Genomic DNA, 17,000 nt, shown 5'->3' with positions numbered 1-17,000 from the left:
CAGAATTCCCCCTTCTAGGTTAAATATAGGTTGTGACTTGAAACAGTACCCCCCATGCCCCTGGTGGCAGCACTAAACAGGGACATAGGGGGACATGCGCACTCGCATCAACATACTTTGTCCCGCTATCGGGTCTCTACGTTGACGTCATAATATCGCCAAGCAGACAACAGACAGCTGGTGGTCAAAGGGTCTTAAAACCACAGATAAAAACATCCGCTTATCTAGGTTTCTGCAGAGCATATCGAAGGGCCTCAATGCAGCTAATGAGTCCTTAGTCCTTTCAAGACCATAAAAAGTTTTTGCATAGAAAATGCAAAATCTGGTCAATTATGGAGGATTATTCACTTGTATGTAATATTCTTAAGGTAATTGTTACAATAAGTATTCTTGCACGTTATGTAATACATTTTTTGGAAAACCTGCTCAGTGGTTATAGCTTCCTAATAAACTGACAGGATGCTTTATTAAATTGTATTATATCTAATAACCCTAAACTTATCAGTCTCTCTCTCTCTCCCCCCACATACATATATACACACACACATCGAGGGTAATAATAGTGAAAATAATTAACAGATTGAGCTTCAACTGAACTCCGATAGCAAAAAGTCCAGAAAAACATTTACACCATAAACAATTGAATCCTGTATTATACATTTAAGACCATTTCTGGTTCAAACTGTAGAAAAGGGAAAGAAATATAAAAATAATTTGGCCAAAATTTGAATCACACATCTATATAATTCTTGCTCTCCTCTGAAACAGTAAAGATATTGTTCCCAGGTAAATGAAAATTATGCTTTCTTGTAAAATAATAACATAATATACATACGTGCAGGTTGAGCCAAGTGAAATAGAAATAACCCAGGTTCAACTGCCGTTATGGGAGTTCACAACGTTGGGGCATCAAAGGTCCCTCATTGACAAAACATAAAGTATGTTTTCTTTACATTTGTAACCAATATGAGCCAAGAAATGTGAACACCATTTGAACTGACATGTAGGGGATAATGCAAGATGAAGGCAACTCGAAAAAAAAGTCTGAACAAATAATTTAACACTCAAGAAACCACAATTTAAAGTCTTTGTAAATACGTTGAAAAGAGAAAAATTGACCTTCAGAACAAATGCTCAGAAAAAAATAAAAAGTAAGATAACCATCAATTGAATTAATTAGGCCTGGTGTGGTCAGAAGCAGGGCAAACACTGGAAACGTTAGAAGGGCACGAACACACCAGGTAACCCACCGAGGCAGCTCCATGGCAAGGTCAAAAACAAATGTACTTTAAGGCTCCAGTCACATGGAAATGATCAAATCCCCGAATCTGGGATCAGACATTGGTCTCACTGTCCAGCGTCTACCAAGAGGCTTGGATTCAAGCTTGCGTCTACTGACCCCCACAAGCTGCCCACAATGGACTGAACTGCAGACAGCGTCTGTCTCCAAGCAGGGACGGTCCGGACGATCCCAGTGAAGGAGTGAATGTCTGAGCGGCAGGAAGAGGTAGCTTTGTTTTAGCTTTATTTTTCTCTTTAATAAAGACCTTTTATTTCCTGGATGACTCTTTGCTGATGGTGGCCCTGACTGGGAGGAGGGCGTTCAGGTCCTTGCTCTGCGCCAAGATCTGGCTAGACTGTAAAGAAACATGGAGGCGAGAGAGAGAGCCACAGATGCATCAGTGGATAGAACTGCGAGATCAAAGTGGCACAAAATGTCAAAGGAAACGCAGCGGTTTGTGAGTGCGTCCCTGGTTCAAAGTAATGGAATTACCGCGGCAAACTTGGATTTAATGGCGTTGAACTTCATCTGCTCGTGGACTGCCCTGGCCACGTTGTTTCTTTCAAACGGTTCTGAAAGACATCGAGGAATATTCTTGTTTCTGTAGTATGTTTGGTGGCATCTTAAGGGACATGATTCAGCTAATAAATGCACGTAAAGAAGAACGCCTTGTGTCCGTATCCGTTAACTGGAGGGAGCTGAATTAGTAAAGGTATCATTCTGGATGGAGAACAGTAGGTGCATGGTGATGGTGGTGCCGTTGTTGGCCTACCCTCCACACAGATGTACTTGTTTCTCCACTCTCCACTCTTGTTCTTGGGCAGAGCCTTGCCTTCTCGCACTGAGATCACCTGGATATCCCACCTGGAATAAAAGAAAAAGGAAATGACTGTGGCACTGGCACAGAGGGCTGCAGTAGCTCAGGAGGTACAGCGGGTTGGCTGGTCACCGTAAGGTTGCTAGTTCGATCTTCCTAGCTACTGAGTGTCAAGGTGTCCCTGAGCAAGGCATCTAACCCTAACTGCTCCCGACGAGCTGGCTGTCGCCTTGCATGGCTGACACTGCCGTCGGTGTGTGAATGTGTGTATGAATGGGTGAAAGTTAGGCAATATTGTAAAGAGCTTTGGATAAAAGCATTATAAGGGGGGTGGAAGGGGCTGTAGAGGAGGGGCAGGAGGGATGAGGGAGGTCTACCTGAACGTGGAGGAGTAGTACTTGAGGAAGCCTTGGAGCAGGTCCCCTAGAGAGGACTTGTTCTGAGACTTGTAAGGTGGGATGTGGCGGGGCCCCTCTGGGATCATGTTGATCTCCATGGATGGATTGAAGCACTCCTGAGGAACCGAACGACACAGGGCAGCAGCAGCTATAGCGGTAGCTTTAGAGTTGTGTTGTCATCTCAATTCAAGTCAATTATTGGTTTAGAAAAGTTGCACTAGCAGTGACACTAGGAGTCCGTTCTAATGTTCAAGAATCCACAAATATACACATTTGTTGACGATTGAACAGTGAATTGAGAGGATTGGATGAAATATACACAATTATTTATTTGTTGGTCCCCTTTGAGGTGTAGAGGACCTAATAGTTGGCAGACAATTTGGTGAAAATAATTAATTAGCTAAAAGAAGCAATAAAGTCCATATGAAGAAGTTGCAGGGATAGCTTACCGGGTAGTCCTTCTGAAGCGAAGGGAGAACAGGTTCACCGAGCGCTACACAACAAACAAAAAAGGCCAAGTTAAACCCGCTCTGATACAAATTAGCCTTCATACGGATCCATCAACCCAAGAGCTTGAGTGTGTGTGTGCGGTCAGTGCGAGTGTGTACTTACTCTGGAGGAAGTGCAGCACCATCAGCACCAGCGTGTAGCTGCTCAGCGTCCCCTTGCTGGCGTCATTGATCTGGTGGTGACGCGCCCACTTCTTCACCGCCAGGATGATAGGCTTGACCCGGAGATCCGCTGGAGGGAAACAGAAAATGAACTGGTTTCAGGGGGGGGAGGGTCCAAGACCAATTGCTAACATTGTCGGTAATACCCCAACAGGGAGATTAATATAAATGTTTTTCTTTTTAAAAAGCTATGCCAGGGTTATAATAGGAGAATGATTGTAAAGATAGCCAAGTAATTGAATCAGTTTAGTGGTGTTTTGAGTACCTGAGTGCTGACCCTTTGAAATAAAACATAGCCGTTTTCCTAGTCTCTCTGCTGGGTGCCATTTTGGTATGCTGCAAAATTGGGATAATGGCCAGTAGCTGATTTAAGGTTGAGTGTATTAAGCTCTCATGGACCGTGTGTCCATCTCACCGTATGCGTAGCTTCTCAGGAGGAACGTGTTTCTGATTCCCACCGTGTTATTGACATTCAGATCAAACTCCAAGCCACTGAGGGGAGGGAAAGAGAAAGAGAAAGAAACCGTTAATTAACAGTTGTGTCCAACGATGGCGCTGTGATCACTGGCAAGAGCGTCTTTCCCACCTGCCCTTCTCTCGGAAGCGCAGGATGGGGACTTTGGCGCGGATCAGCTGAATCTTCTCTAGATATCCTGAAATTCAGAACAAAGAAAGGTTATCGTGACATAAAGAGCCAGCTTTTTAAGATGGCATGTTTTTATTCGCCTCTGTGCCAGTTGGGGTTCGGAAGGGGGTTCATACTATGTCCCTGCCGAGAGAATGTGGGACTCCCCAATGGTGTTAACGAAATGATGGCTGGTATCAAAACTACCAAGAAGAGTCCCACTGCACACCTCCCTCCTGATGCCCCTTACTTCTGTGAGCCAATGGGGGTGAAGTAGGACCTCCCTTCTGAGAGCCCAGTTCTCTGAGCCAATAGGGATGGAGCGTGTGTAGAAGGGGTTCCTACTTTAGTAGTTTGAGGAGGAAAAAAAGGCAATCTGAATCTTCACTCCTATTGGAGCAACAAGGTCAAATTTAAAAAGAAATACTGAAGGGGACACTGAAGCAAAGCAGGAAAGCCCCAAACATCTTCACATTTACTGTAGGTTAGTCTGATAATACCTTTATTTCATCAGGTATAACAATTATGCTGAATAAGGCCTGTACGGACACTTTTGTACAAGAAAAAATGAGAAAATAGGAGTGCGTAATGTAGTAGTAATGTAATTAATTCAACCACTTTCTAGCCAGCAGCGTCATAGAGTCGTAGGGTGCCGCTTGCCTTCTTTATGGAGGATTTCTCAGCTAATGTTAACATTTGAATATGCTTTAATATACCTACGCAACTGTCGCTTCACTTAGGAATTTGAAATGGCTGATTCTTTATATCGTTTCTTGGATTGAGGCATTTATAATATGACTATTCATGTCTCAAGGCAACAGCCTGACTCAATGCGCCTCGAAGTGAAGAGAGTGAGGAACAGGTGTTACTCTGTGTTACTGTGTCTCTTGCATCTTCTATTACAAAAAATAACTGTAACACAGTAAGACAAATCAGATAACAGTTGACCGTGTGTTCATCCATAGGTCAAGGATGCCTGAATATATTGGATCAATAATAATAAACATTGGTAATACATTTTTAGACCTATATTATTGTTTCTATGGATCATGTGAGGACTTGATATTGTTTTTGTTGTGTAGACCATGGCACGAGCACAATCCTGAGAGCTGAGTGGGTGAGCAATAACCTCCACTGGCTGAAAGGGAAAGCAGATGTATCTCCCTTTCTCATGTTGATAACAAGACATCAAAAGGTAGTCAAAGAAAAACAGCTTGAAGCAAACGATAAGAGAACGCCAGGAATTGATGGATCAATGTTTGTTTGAGTTTAAACATCAAGATGAGAATGATTTGTTTTTCTGAAGTAAGACATTCTTGACATTCCCGCATGCGAAAGCTTTAGTAAAGATGGATATTGAAACAGAGTCTCGACATGTTCTAGGGTTTAAGTGATTTTGGAAATATTACTAGGATTGAAGAAAGATATACCCGTTATGAAATGGAAGAATCAAATAGTTTGGAAACATTGGCCTACCAACTGGGTTGTGAATGTTTTCTAGCTATGCTTGGACCCCTACAATCACATATATAGGCCTCATACATTTATAATTATACGATTTCTAATATCCTTTTTATCTAACCCTAACCCTAACTATTAACTGGCAATTTAACTCTAAAATAAAATTCCATACATCCTCCAACCAGCAGGGGGCGATAATACCTGCATGAGAAGGGCCTGAGGAAAGAGGTCTGAGGAAAGAGGTCGGAGGAGTGAGGTCAGAGGAGTGAGGTCGGAGGAGTGAGGTCAGAGGAGTGAGGTCAGAGGAGTGATGTCGGAGGAGTGAGGTCGGAGGAGTGAGGTCAGAGGAGTGATGTCGGAGGATTGAGGTCGGAGGAGTGAGGTCAGAGGTGGGAGGTCGGAGGAGTGATGTCGGAGGAGTGAGTTCAGAGGAGTGAGGTTGGAGGAGTGAGGTCGGAGGACTGCAGTTGGACCCTCATGAAACTTGTAGCACCATGTCACAAACTGACATGGTGCTACAATCAATGTGCCGCCTCCTGCCTGGATCATGGGCCAGAGCTTAGAAAAAATGACTCATGTTCTCTGCGATGAATGCCTGGTCAAGTTGTCTGCTGAGTTCCTGTTCATTCAATCTCACAAAGTTCACACCGATTGTATGATTTCAATAAAGTAAATGGCTCCCCCTAGTGGGTAAACTAGTCACCATGACTAACACGAGCAATACACAAAGTAGGTCGTACAAAACCAGAAAACGCTAATAAAATTAGCTGTTAAAACTCACCCAGTGGCCTGAAAAAAGTTTGTAGCACGGTGAGTATGTGAATAGGATCGGGGCTTGCCTGCGTCTGAAAGAAGACAGGGAACATGTCAATGTGATCTACGACCATGTTCCCTATTACAATCCCTTCTTCCCACTTCAAAAAAGCATCCCACTCTGCAGGCCGGTTGGAGCCACTCACCGAGCCCCTCAGAACCAGACAGAGGTCGGCGTCACTGCTCCGGCAGCCCAGCCCGCTCATGGAGGAACCAGTCAGGTAGAGTCGTGCCACTGTCAGAAACAATAACTAAGGATGGGTCATCAGGGAAATAACAGCAGGGCCGGCGCGACGGGGGCGTGCGTGCGCGTACGCTCCGGTACCTGGGAAGACACTCTGGATGTCCCTCTGCAGACGGGATCGGCACGTCTCCTTCCGGGTCAGGTCGGAGGCCTGCTGTTGGCACGCCTCGAACAGCTCCACCATTTGTTTGCTCAGCTGAGATTGAAGATAACCGGATAGGGGGGGGGGTGAACGGTATATGTGAGCTGTCAGTTAGCTAGTCATAGGAAGCAGCCCATCGCAGCAACAACGCTTTAAAATGATTCTAATATGTTGTGGTGGGAAAATAAAAACAACATGCTTGCAATCAACACTTGGTGGGGATAATTGTTGCAGTAAGTCAGTTGAAAAATCTATCTGGTGGTGAATATCACAGAGCTTCATTCACCCCGTCCAAAACACATTCTCCTACCATAAACTGAACATGTCTGGTAACAGTGCCGTTCGATTGAGTTTCCTTTAAGTGTGCACTTTGGGCTGCCTGCTTCCCACTACCAACGCATGAATAATTAATGTGTAATTAAGTGGAATAACGGGTCGCTTGGAATTCCACTGTGACTTCTGACACCTCTGTTCGCCTCAGATGCAACCATTCAAAAACGCTCCCAAAAAGCTCTGACCAGCAACCCACAGACCTCAAGACACACAACATGAGTATACATGAGACGGCTCACTCAAGGTGGGTCCAATGGTAGATGTTCTGAATGTGATACAGAACCGCGGTTTGATCAAGCTGTATCTTCATTGCACTTTTAAGGGCTTTTCACTTTGAAGTGCCACACACATGGATCCTCAACTATTGGGTTGATTTAAGACCGAGGGCGGGACAGCACTATGTTACTCACGAGGGAATCCTGTACACATTGTCCCTTTGCATCTTCTTTTCTGCTTGTTTTGGTTAGTTGGTACATAGCGTATAGCAGGTGTGCATAATCTTTTGAAATTTCCAGTACCACACACACACACACACACACACACACACACACACACACACACACACACACACACACACACACACACACACACACACACACACACACACACACACACACACCTTCTCATACCTTGTCCTTGGCATAGTCTTGCAGTGTACTGGCACTTCCTGAGGTTGCGGGCACTTGAGAATGGGTATTCTGACTTGAGCCAGGCGAGGCAGTGTTTGAGGTTCCGGGAACAGCTTGGTTGTGAAAGTATGGGATAGCAATGGGCCGCCCGCCTCTCTGCTGGTGGGAAGGGGAGTCGACGCGCTGGCGTTTAGAGCCATTGGGGACTGGGCTTTCATGTTGTCTCCTTTAAATAAAACACAGTCACACCAGGTACCTAATTTTGGTGATCGAAATGCAAGAAAAGGTGGGCTAAGTCGTGGCGAGTTGAGCAGGTACTGTCGGTGGAAAAGAGGCAAAAGACATGTTATGGAGGAATATCCAGATCTTACATTAGCCCGCCATATTGTACATAACATTTGCTTCAACAACTCTCTTATGATTTATCACAAAATGATTAAATATTATCGTCACATAGAATCGTCCCATGACCTACCTGTTTATTATGTTTCTCCCATCTCATCCTCCTTTCTAATTTCCGCAGAAAATCAAAAAATGCTTGCAAGAAGTACACCTCTCCGTATATGAATTAACCTATTAATTGCTGATCATTAATAGCTAAACCTTATTCGCCTTTTCTTCCATTTTTACAATTCCTCGACACATACAGTACATTTACAGTATACACGTTCAGGAGACGCACATTTAAAAGATGGTAGTTACATGTAAAGTGAACATAACAATGCCTTACTTCCGTGCATTAACAGGAACAGATGTGTAGAGACCGGGGTGGTCCGAGACCGGTGGTTGGGGATGCCAAGCCTGATTATGAGTCCTCTTCATGCCCGCTGGGTGGCTGGAAAAGTGTGGGCTAACAAAGTAAACATGCACAGGTTACCACTGGACGTTAGTACTACTACTACCCATGTGTTCATTATTCCATTTCCTTGTACAATGAAACTCCAAATGATCTCTCCCCATAAAGTAGCCAACCAATCGGATTGTGGCAGATATAATAAGCAGTGCCCTAGTGTGTAATCTTACCTGTTACCGCGGGAAACCTGATCGAAATTTTGATACGTTCCTGGAGGTATCTGGTAGGGTCGGTAGCCCGGACCCCATGGGTTGTACGATTGGTATCCGGACGGCTGTCCGGACGGGTGAGGGATCCGAGGATACATATAGAGGCTCTTGACGCGGGGCCAGTGGACGTCTTCTAGTTTTGACCGATGGTTTTGAAACGCAGGATGTTAATTAATTAGTTAGCAAATACAAATACTAAACGGGGAACGCACAGCTCATTTCTGATCATTCTTGATTCATGATCCAAACTGTCGAAATGTGGCTGAGTTACTCGACTTTAGCTAGATAACAAGGTTAGCTTTTGGGTGTTACAAACTGGACAGCACACGTTGTCTCATTTGTCCAGTCGTAAAGTGAGACGGAGTTAGTTTCTTACGTAGTTAGTACGATACTATCATTATAAAACCCCGATCATTTCCAGTATATCGAAACTTACCGAAGAGTAAATCACATGTATGTAAACAAAAAAGGGGATGACTACTTCCTGGTTGACGTAATTACGTCAGCGCGTACATGGCCTTAAAGGGGTACGACTATGGGCAATACTACTGCAATCAAGGTTGACATTACATTAGATTTAATAAGCAGAGGCCTTTTCCGAAGCGACTTAGACAATGAATTCATAAAAGGATATATATACCCAAAAGTGTCTGAGTAATGTAAGTACATACAATTCATCAAATAAGAAAGTGTTTTTAAGTGATACAATATAGAAAAATACTTTTTTTCTTTTTTCTCCATGGGCCAAGTTCCAGTCTGAACTGATGAGTTTCCAGCCTGCTGTGGTAGATGGGTAGCGGTTAGCTCTCCTGATGTCAGTGGTTCACCTCTCCTGATGTCAGTGATTCAGCTCTCCTGATGTCAGTGGTTCACCTCTCCTGATGTCAGTGGTTCAGCTCTCATGATGTCAGTGGTTCACCTCTCATGATGTCAGTGGTTCACCTCTCCTGATGTCAGTGGTTCAGCTCTCCTGATGTCAGTGGTTCAGCTCTCATGATGTCAGTGGTTCAGCTCTCATGATGTCAGTGGTTCAGCTCTCCTGATGTCAGTGGTTCAGCTCTCCTGATGTCAGTGGTTCAGCTCTCATGATGTCAGTGGTTCACCTCTGCTGATGTCAGTGGTTCACCTCTGCTGATGTCAGTGGTTCAGCTCTCATGATGTCAGTGGTTCACCTTTGCTGATGTCAGTGGTTCAGCTCTCCTGATGTCAGTGATTCAGCTCTCCTGATGTCAGTGGTTCTCTCCTGATGTCAGTGGTTCACCTCTCCTGATGTCAGTGGTTCAGCTCTCATGATGTCAGTGCTTCAGCTCTTCTGATGTCAGTGGTTCTCTTCTGATGTCAGTGGTTCACCTCTCATGATGTCAATGGTTCAGCTCTCCTGATGTCAGTGGTTCAGATCTCTTTCCTGGTGTCAGTGGTGAGCTCGACCACCATGATGGATCAAGGACAGCAAATAATCAAGCAGCTGCAAGACGTTTTGCAGTCAATAATAATATTAAGTCTGTTTGCAAATTAGCTCAAATCAGGGCAAATGGTGCATTTAACTTTCTTTAGGTATGTTTGTTTCGAGAAATCATGTGGCTGGAGGTACGGATCCAAGTGTACAAACTCGGCCACCGCTTAACTGTAAACTGTAAAATGTTTTAAATCACAACCATGTGGACTGGCCACTGTAGAAATACACTCATTAAAATCCCCTTCTGAAATCTCCGTATAAGAACAGGAAATTGGTATTGTGGTATTGAAAACATTTCAATACCACAATATAAGCTTTATAATTTCAGCATGCAGTGTTATTATCTAGGTCCTTCAACTATGACCAATGATTTGCTATGGAAAGATAAAATATTGGAATACCAGCAGCTTTTAATTGTCTACTAGTGGTTGGTTCAAACATAACAGAAACCTAAAATTACAGAAATAGATATTTTGTCATCGCTTCTGGGAAAAAGCACTTCAGTGGAGTAATTAGTAAAACAGTTACAATTAAAACAAAGGCTAATGGCTTTTTTTAACTGACTAACATTATTACAAGAACTTGCCAAAGTAGGTTTATTATAGGCTGCACTGCGTTGTAACTTACACTGTAACACGTCTAGTGACTGTTTGCAGATAGCAATTTCAAATTAAATAGCCTGAGGGGTGGAAAAACGGAAACATAATTTTAGCATTTACTTTAAAAAGTGACTTATTAAACAGCAAAGCACCGCCCGGGTCACACCGGTCCCGCGAGCTGCTGGTGACGTCACTGCGGAGGATGGATCAGTGACGTAGACAGTTCAATACTGCTCCGGATGTTTCAGCTTGATCTCGGGGGTGCGCTATGCGTTCCACTATCACACATAGACCGTGTGATGGCCTAAGGAAATATTCACTGTGTGTATGTTTGTGTGTGTGTGTGTGTGTGTGTGTGTGTGTGTGTGTGTGTGTGTGTGTGTGTGTGTGTGTGTGTGTGTGTGTGTGTGTGTGTGTGTGTAAAAGAAAAGTGATCCCACGCAGGTGATCTTCTCATGGATTCATAAATAATAAAACAATTGATAAATAAATAAATCGAAATAATAAAATATATTCAGTAATAGTAAGCCTATACAACAAATGGACTTGATTCGAAGAATTAAATAGCTGTAGTCTTGGCGAGGGGGTGTAGCCAGTGAGCCTATGATGGAGAGAGAGAGAGAGAGAGAGAGAGAGAGAGAGAGAGAGAGAGAGAGAGAAAGAGAGAGAGAGAGAGAGAGAGAGAGAGAGAGAGAGAGAGAGAGAGAGAGAGAGAGGATGCGAGTGGACAGTGTGAAGCGTTATGCACAGGGTAAATGTGGGTTGTCTTTTCCAGTCAAGTGCCGGGGTTTAGCAATCCATCAGGCGGAGATCTGTAAATTACACGGCAGTAGCTGGCTGCAGGCAAACCTCGTCTCAATCCAGGATTTCACTGGCTTCACTGGAACAACGCTGCTGGTCCTGCACTTGACGCGTGGAGCGAGAGCAGAACATACCGACGAGTCGACTAGCCCAATGCGAACAGAATGAATGAATCCACTGGCATGTGCCGCATGGATGATTGACTTAAGGCTTTATTCCGTGGGAGCAGAAAGGGATGGAACAGTTGCGATTGAATTCCTCCAGCAGCGGCGGCGTCTGACACACGGAGATAAATCTAATTGAAACAGAAGAGCTTCATACGCCACCGCAAAAACGGGGCGCTGCTTTATTCTACATCATCCATTTGAGAATACATTTCAACTACCCGCGTCCACGGCGAGAGAGACATCAGCCAGGTGTTGGTTTCCATCCTTACCACGACAATGGGGTAGGTCTGATTCCAAATCATGGGCTAAACGACTTTCGTTTCTCCCTTTTGCGGACGGATGGAGCTCAGCTGCTTTAGAGGCTGTATGTGTGAACTTCATAAGTGCCTCATGTGACGTTAGCTCGCAACCGATTCCTGGTTTTCAAATGAATATATCTGGGCGAATGGACGCGCGACGCTTTTTTTGTCACACAGTCGTACATTTATAATTGATGCTGTTTTATGGAACATAGTGATCCACCAAGGGGGGTGGGGGCGGGGGGCGGGGGGCATATATTAGGGGGGCTAGACCCTATGCCGTCGTTCAGCTGCCATCACCTCTTAACAAAACAGCCATATCCGTCCCATTCTGTGTATCAACTATCTCATAGAGTGAATAGGCTGACCATATGATGGAGATGAAACCAGCCAAACGACGAGATTAAGACAACACTGCAGACAGGGGCACGAGTTGCCCTGTCACCAAACTTTAGAGTCAGGATAGTTGGATGTGGTTAGAGATAACATGTGAGGCGCAAGTAGTATTATCAAGGGCCCTTTTGGCCCTTGATAATACACAATAGCCACACAAGTCAATAACAACACACACACACACACAGACACACACACACACACACACACACACACACAGACACACACACAGACACACACAGCAACACACACACACACCACACACACACACACACACACACACAAAAACACACGCACACGCATACGTACACACACACACACAGCTTACTGCACTCGTGGGCTCATACGCTTTTATTTACATTACAGGTAATTAAAAATACACATTAGAAGCTAGTAGACAATGTGCTTTTATGCGTCGACCAAACTCTTGCATTAACTATTGATATCAGACTGGAGGATAATTGGCCATAAGGCTTCGGCCCTGGCACCCACTCTCCCCTCATACTGTGTGGGCAGCTCCTCATCTCGTGTTCCTCCCTCCGCTATGTCTCCCCTCTCTCTCCCTAGCTCTCTCTCTCTCGTCTCTCTCTCTCTCTCTCTCTCTCTCCCTCTCCCTAGCTCTCTCTCTCTCTCTCTCTCTCCCTAGCTCTCTCTCTCTCTCTCTCTCTCTCCCTAGCTTCTCTCCCTAGCTCTCTCTCTCTCTCTGCCTATCTCTCTCTCTCTCCCTCTCCTAACACTCTCTCTCTCCCTAGCTCTCTCTCTCTCTCTCTCTCTCCCTCTCCTAGCACTCTCTCTCTCTCTCCCTCCCTCTCTCTCTCTCTCTCTCTCTCTCTCTCTCTCTCTCCCTCTCCTAGCACTCTCTCTCTCTCAGCAGCCTCTCCTCTCGGCTGGGCTCTGTCAGCTACTGGTGACTAACTTGCTGTTATGTAACTGATGCGACGACTCAATCGATCCACACGAGGAGTAAACGAGGGGGGATATTCATTAATCGGAGCAGGTATTAGCCAGGTCGTGTGGGCACGTGCGAAACCGATTGGCACATGATGTGAAAATTCCGGAAAATAAATGAAATGGATGCAGATAAAAACACTGTGATTCAAATGGGCTACGTGAGGACAAACGGAACAATCCTTTGTCTTGCGGATTCTCAGGGTGCTCTCTGCCTGCATGGAGAGAGAGGAGAGTCCTATTTACTTCACATTTGGCCACCTGGCTCTCAACCAGGCGAGTTATAGATGATGGATATGGCATATGAGGAGTGAAAGTTAAGTACTAAAGATGCCACCAAAAGTGTCTGGGACACACCCTCTCTCTGCGAAGGCAATTGTTTGCAGGAGGAGACGCAGGAAGTAGGGAGCCTATGTCAACAAGAGAGTGGGTGGGGGGCCTCTGTGTGTAGGCGTGTCTGTGTGAGTGACACAGTGAGCAGGAGAATGGAGAGAGAGAGAGAGAGAGAGAGAGAGAGAGAGAGGGAGGGAGGAGAGAGAGAGAGAGAGAGAGAGAGAGAGAGGAGAGAGGAGAGAGAGAGAGCGGGAGAGAGAGAGCGGGAGAGAGAGAGGGGAGAGAGAAGAGAGAGAGCGGGAGAGAGAGAGCGGGAGAGAGAGGAGAGAGAGAGAGAGAGACAGAGAGAGAGAGAGAGAGAGACAGAGAGAGAGAGAGAGAGAGGGAGAGAGAGAGCGAGGAGGGAGGGAGGGAGGGAGAGAGGGATGAGAGGAGAGAGAGGGAGAGAGAGAGAGAGACAGAGAGAGAGACAGAGACAGAGAGAGAGACAGAGACAGAGAGAGAGAGAGGGAGAGGGAGAGAGAGAGAGAGAGAGAGAGAGAGAGAGAGAAGAGAGCGAGGGAGAGAGAGAGAGAGAGAGAGAGAGAGGAGAGAGAGAGAGACACACACACAGAGAGAGAGACAGAGATGGACCAGTTGGGATGGGGGATCAAGGTGACTGGGTGGGTGGGTGACTGGGTGGTTGTCTAAAATGGAGTTCAGGTGCTACCAGGTGAGGCCCTATTGATGGGCCCCTGAGAGAGCTGTCTTATTAATGACCTCTTTCCACTTTAAATAAGAGCTTCTCTTGCTTGACTGTAATCTGCTCTCTGGTAAATGAATGAAAAGCTCTAGAGAGATGAACATCTCCCACAAAGAGAGAGAGAGAATGATAGAGAGTGAGGTAGAGAGAGAGACAGAGAGAAAGAGAGAATGATAGAGAGTGAGGTAGGGACAGAGACAGAGAGAGAGAGAGAGAGAGAATGATAGAGGTAGAGAGAGAGAGAGACAGAGAGAGATAAAGATACAGAGAGAGACAGAGAGAGAGAGAGAACGATAGAGAGAGAGAGAGAGAGAGAGAGAGAGAGTGAGAGAGAGAGAGAGAATGATAGAGAGAGAGAGAGATAGAGAGAGAGAGAGAGAGAGATAAAGATACAGAGAGAGAGAGAGAGATAAAGATACAGAGAGAGAGACAGAAAGAGAGAGAGATTCAGAGAGTGGGGTGGGGTGTGGAGTTTATTTCAGGTGTGAATGATGCAGTGAGAAGAGCAGAAGTAGAAAATGAAACCCCCCCCCCTTACCTGATTAAGCTGTATAGAGTGTACTTGTGTATGTATACTGTTCTTCATCAGCACGTATCACATTGAGCTTAATTAATTACATGTGTGTTATGTGTGTTTTACATAACACCATTATTTATGTGTGGGGGTGTGTGTATGTTAACATCTGTTTTATGTTGCATCATTCTTTATGTGTGTGTGTTTATGATTACGTGTGGTTGGGTGTGTGTGTGTGTGTGGGGTGTGTGTGTGTGTGTGTGTGTGTGTGTGTGGGTGTGGGTGTGTATTTGTGTTTGTGCGTGCATGCGTATGTCCTTGCTTGTCTGAGTGTGTGTGTACAGGTTGTGTGTCCCCCCCAGCCCAACACACCTTGAGGGGTGGCCCAGGTCTCTAATGTATTCACTGTGGCCGGCATGTTGATTGTGCTATAAAGGCCCAAACCAATTTAAAAACGTTTAACTACTAACTACTCCTGCCTTCTACTTGAGAAAGTAGTAGGGAACATTATCATCCAACCCTCCTCCGTTTTACCAAACGTCCACCTCTTGTGGTGGACGCAAGGAGGGCCCGCAAGGACGTAACGGGTCCCGAAAGCCCCTCGCATAGCGTCGACGTGAAACCTTCGTGAAGTCTTAACCTCCACTCACCCCTCCTCCTCCTCCTCCTCCTCTTCTTCCGTCTTCACGATTCACCTCTCCCCCATGCTCTCCCCTCCTCCACCTCCTCCTCCACCTCCTCCTCTCCTCCTATTCTTATTCCCTCCTTCTGAGTTTCAACAGTCACGTTCCGAGCCCTGCCCTTGTGCCACACACAGTACTCTGCATGCTAAAAGATCTCCCACTCTCTGTCTCTCTGTCTCTCTGTTTCTCTGTCTCTCTCTCTCTCTCTCTGTCTCTCTGTCTCTCTCTCTCTCTCTCTGTCTCTGTCTCTCTCTCGCCCGCATCTACCACACACTTTTCACCCCCACTCATTCTTGTTCCACTGCAATCGCGTCACCGCTTATAGTCTGTTGTTTTTCTAAGGGCTCCCGGGGGCCTCCGCCTCCTCTAACGTCCCCCACGCTCCTCCTCTCAGATCATTCTTTTACCATCCTCTCCTCTCCTCCTCCTCCTCCTCCTTCTCCTCTTCCTCCTCCTCTTCCTCCTCCTCCTCCTCCTCCTCCTCTTCCTCTGGTCCCCTGGCCTATGAGCGAGGAGCTGCCTCCTTGGGACGGACAGATGTCCCTGCGAGGGGAAATGACCCATGCTTTCACAACCCTGCAAGCTATTTAAAATGCACACACACACAAACACACACACACACACACACACACACATATAAAAAAAACATACACACACACATACACATACTAATTAAGGTCACAATTTGCAGCTCTGCAGTCATAAGACGTACAGCATTCATATAGCATTCATATCAGAGTAGTACAAACTTGAGGGCTAGAAGCTACTGCCGCTGAAAGGCAAAGAGGGCCAATCTGTCGTCCTGAACCGTTTCCCTGTCATCTGCAACCAGAACTTCATAGCCTTCACACTTGTGTGTGTGTGTGTGTGTGTGTGTGTGTGTGTGTGTGTTTGTGTCAAACTTGACAATCACAACTTGTTCTCAATATTAAATGAAACTGGTGAAACCAGATACACTGTTATTTAGTGATGCTTTTGTTTTGTTTGTTGTCTACCGAAACCTCATAGCCCAACAGAGAATGCACAGGGAAGAAACCAAACATAAACAGCCCTTAGCCTTTTTACAATGACTCATGGGCTTTCAGCTCGTAGCGGATAAATCCCACACACTATGCGACCGAACGCTGCGATCGAATGAATGATTGTGTGATAGAATTAAGGTGAACTTCCCAAGCAGTATTAATTAACACCCAATTCACCTCTCTCGACTCTCTCTCTCCATCTCCCCGCCTCCCCTCGTCTGACTCCCGGCTCTCCGTGTCCTCCTGGGTTTTCTCCTCCTTCTTCCTCGGCCCTGGTTAATCACACACAAGAGGGGAACTACAGCTGAATTTTAATATTCATTTATACAGCATGCCTTTGATGTCCCCCATCACCCCCGTAGTGCAGTGTAAGCACTCCTCTATCTGCTGTTCCGCCAGCTCTGCCCGACACATCCTCTTCGCCACCCTCACTGGCTGTGTGTGTGTGTGTGTGTGTGTGTGGTGTGTGTGTGTGTGTGTGTGTGTATGTGTGTGTGTGTGTGCGTGTATGTGTGTGTGTGTGTGTGTGTGTGTGTGTGTGTGTCTATAAGGGTGTGTGTGTGTGT

General features: G+C 45.7%; 2 protein-coding genes across 2 annotated transcripts in view; one reads left to right on the top strand and one right to left on the bottom strand.

Annotated features, from left to right (window-relative positions):
• Nucleotides 1-508: 508 nt before the first annotated feature.
• Nucleotides 509-8,951, bottom strand: tent2 (terminal nucleotidyltransferase 2). The gene is made up of 15 exons (XM_079741182.1): nucleotides 8,914-8,951; nucleotides 8,439-8,610; nucleotides 8,146-8,265; nucleotides 7,416-7,641; nucleotides 6,393-6,507; nucleotides 6,214-6,302; nucleotides 6,036-6,099; nucleotides 3,755-3,821; nucleotides 3,584-3,660; nucleotides 3,110-3,238; nucleotides 2,947-2,990; nucleotides 2,477-2,613; nucleotides 2,055-2,146; nucleotides 1,775-1,854; nucleotides 509-1,637 (listed from the first exon to the last, which is right to left on the bottom strand). The coding sequence occupies exons 2-15, from the start codon at nucleotides 8,573-8,575 to the stop codon at nucleotides 1,551-1,553; spliced, it is 1,464 nt and encodes a 487-aa protein (XP_079597308.1). The 5' UTR covers nucleotides 8,576-8,610; nucleotides 8,914-8,951; the 3' UTR covers nucleotides 509-1,550.
• A 2,785-nt stretch (nucleotides 8,952-11,736) lies between these two features.
• homer1b (homer scaffold protein 1b) overlaps nucleotides 11,737-17,000 on the top strand; it is a gene marked incomplete at its 3' end in the record, with an annotated part of 22,496 nt that continues 17,232 nt past the window's right edge. Inside the window, exon 1 of the mRNA XM_079729572.1 lies at nucleotides 11,737-11,781. Coding sequence (XP_079585698.1) covers nucleotides 11,777-11,781 — 5 coding nt within the window. The 5' untranslated portion in view covers nucleotides 11,737-11,776. The remainder of the gene's footprint in view (nucleotides 11,782-17,000) is intronic.

The sequence above is a fragment of the Pollachius pollachius genome (assembly GCF_949987615.1).
Source record: "Pollachius pollachius genome assembly, chromosome: 1".
NCBI classification, from domain to species: Eukaryota; Metazoa; Chordata; class Actinopteri; order Gadiformes; family Gadidae; genus Pollachius; species Pollachius pollachius.
This window is presented reverse-complemented; position numbering and strand designations above follow the sequence as displayed.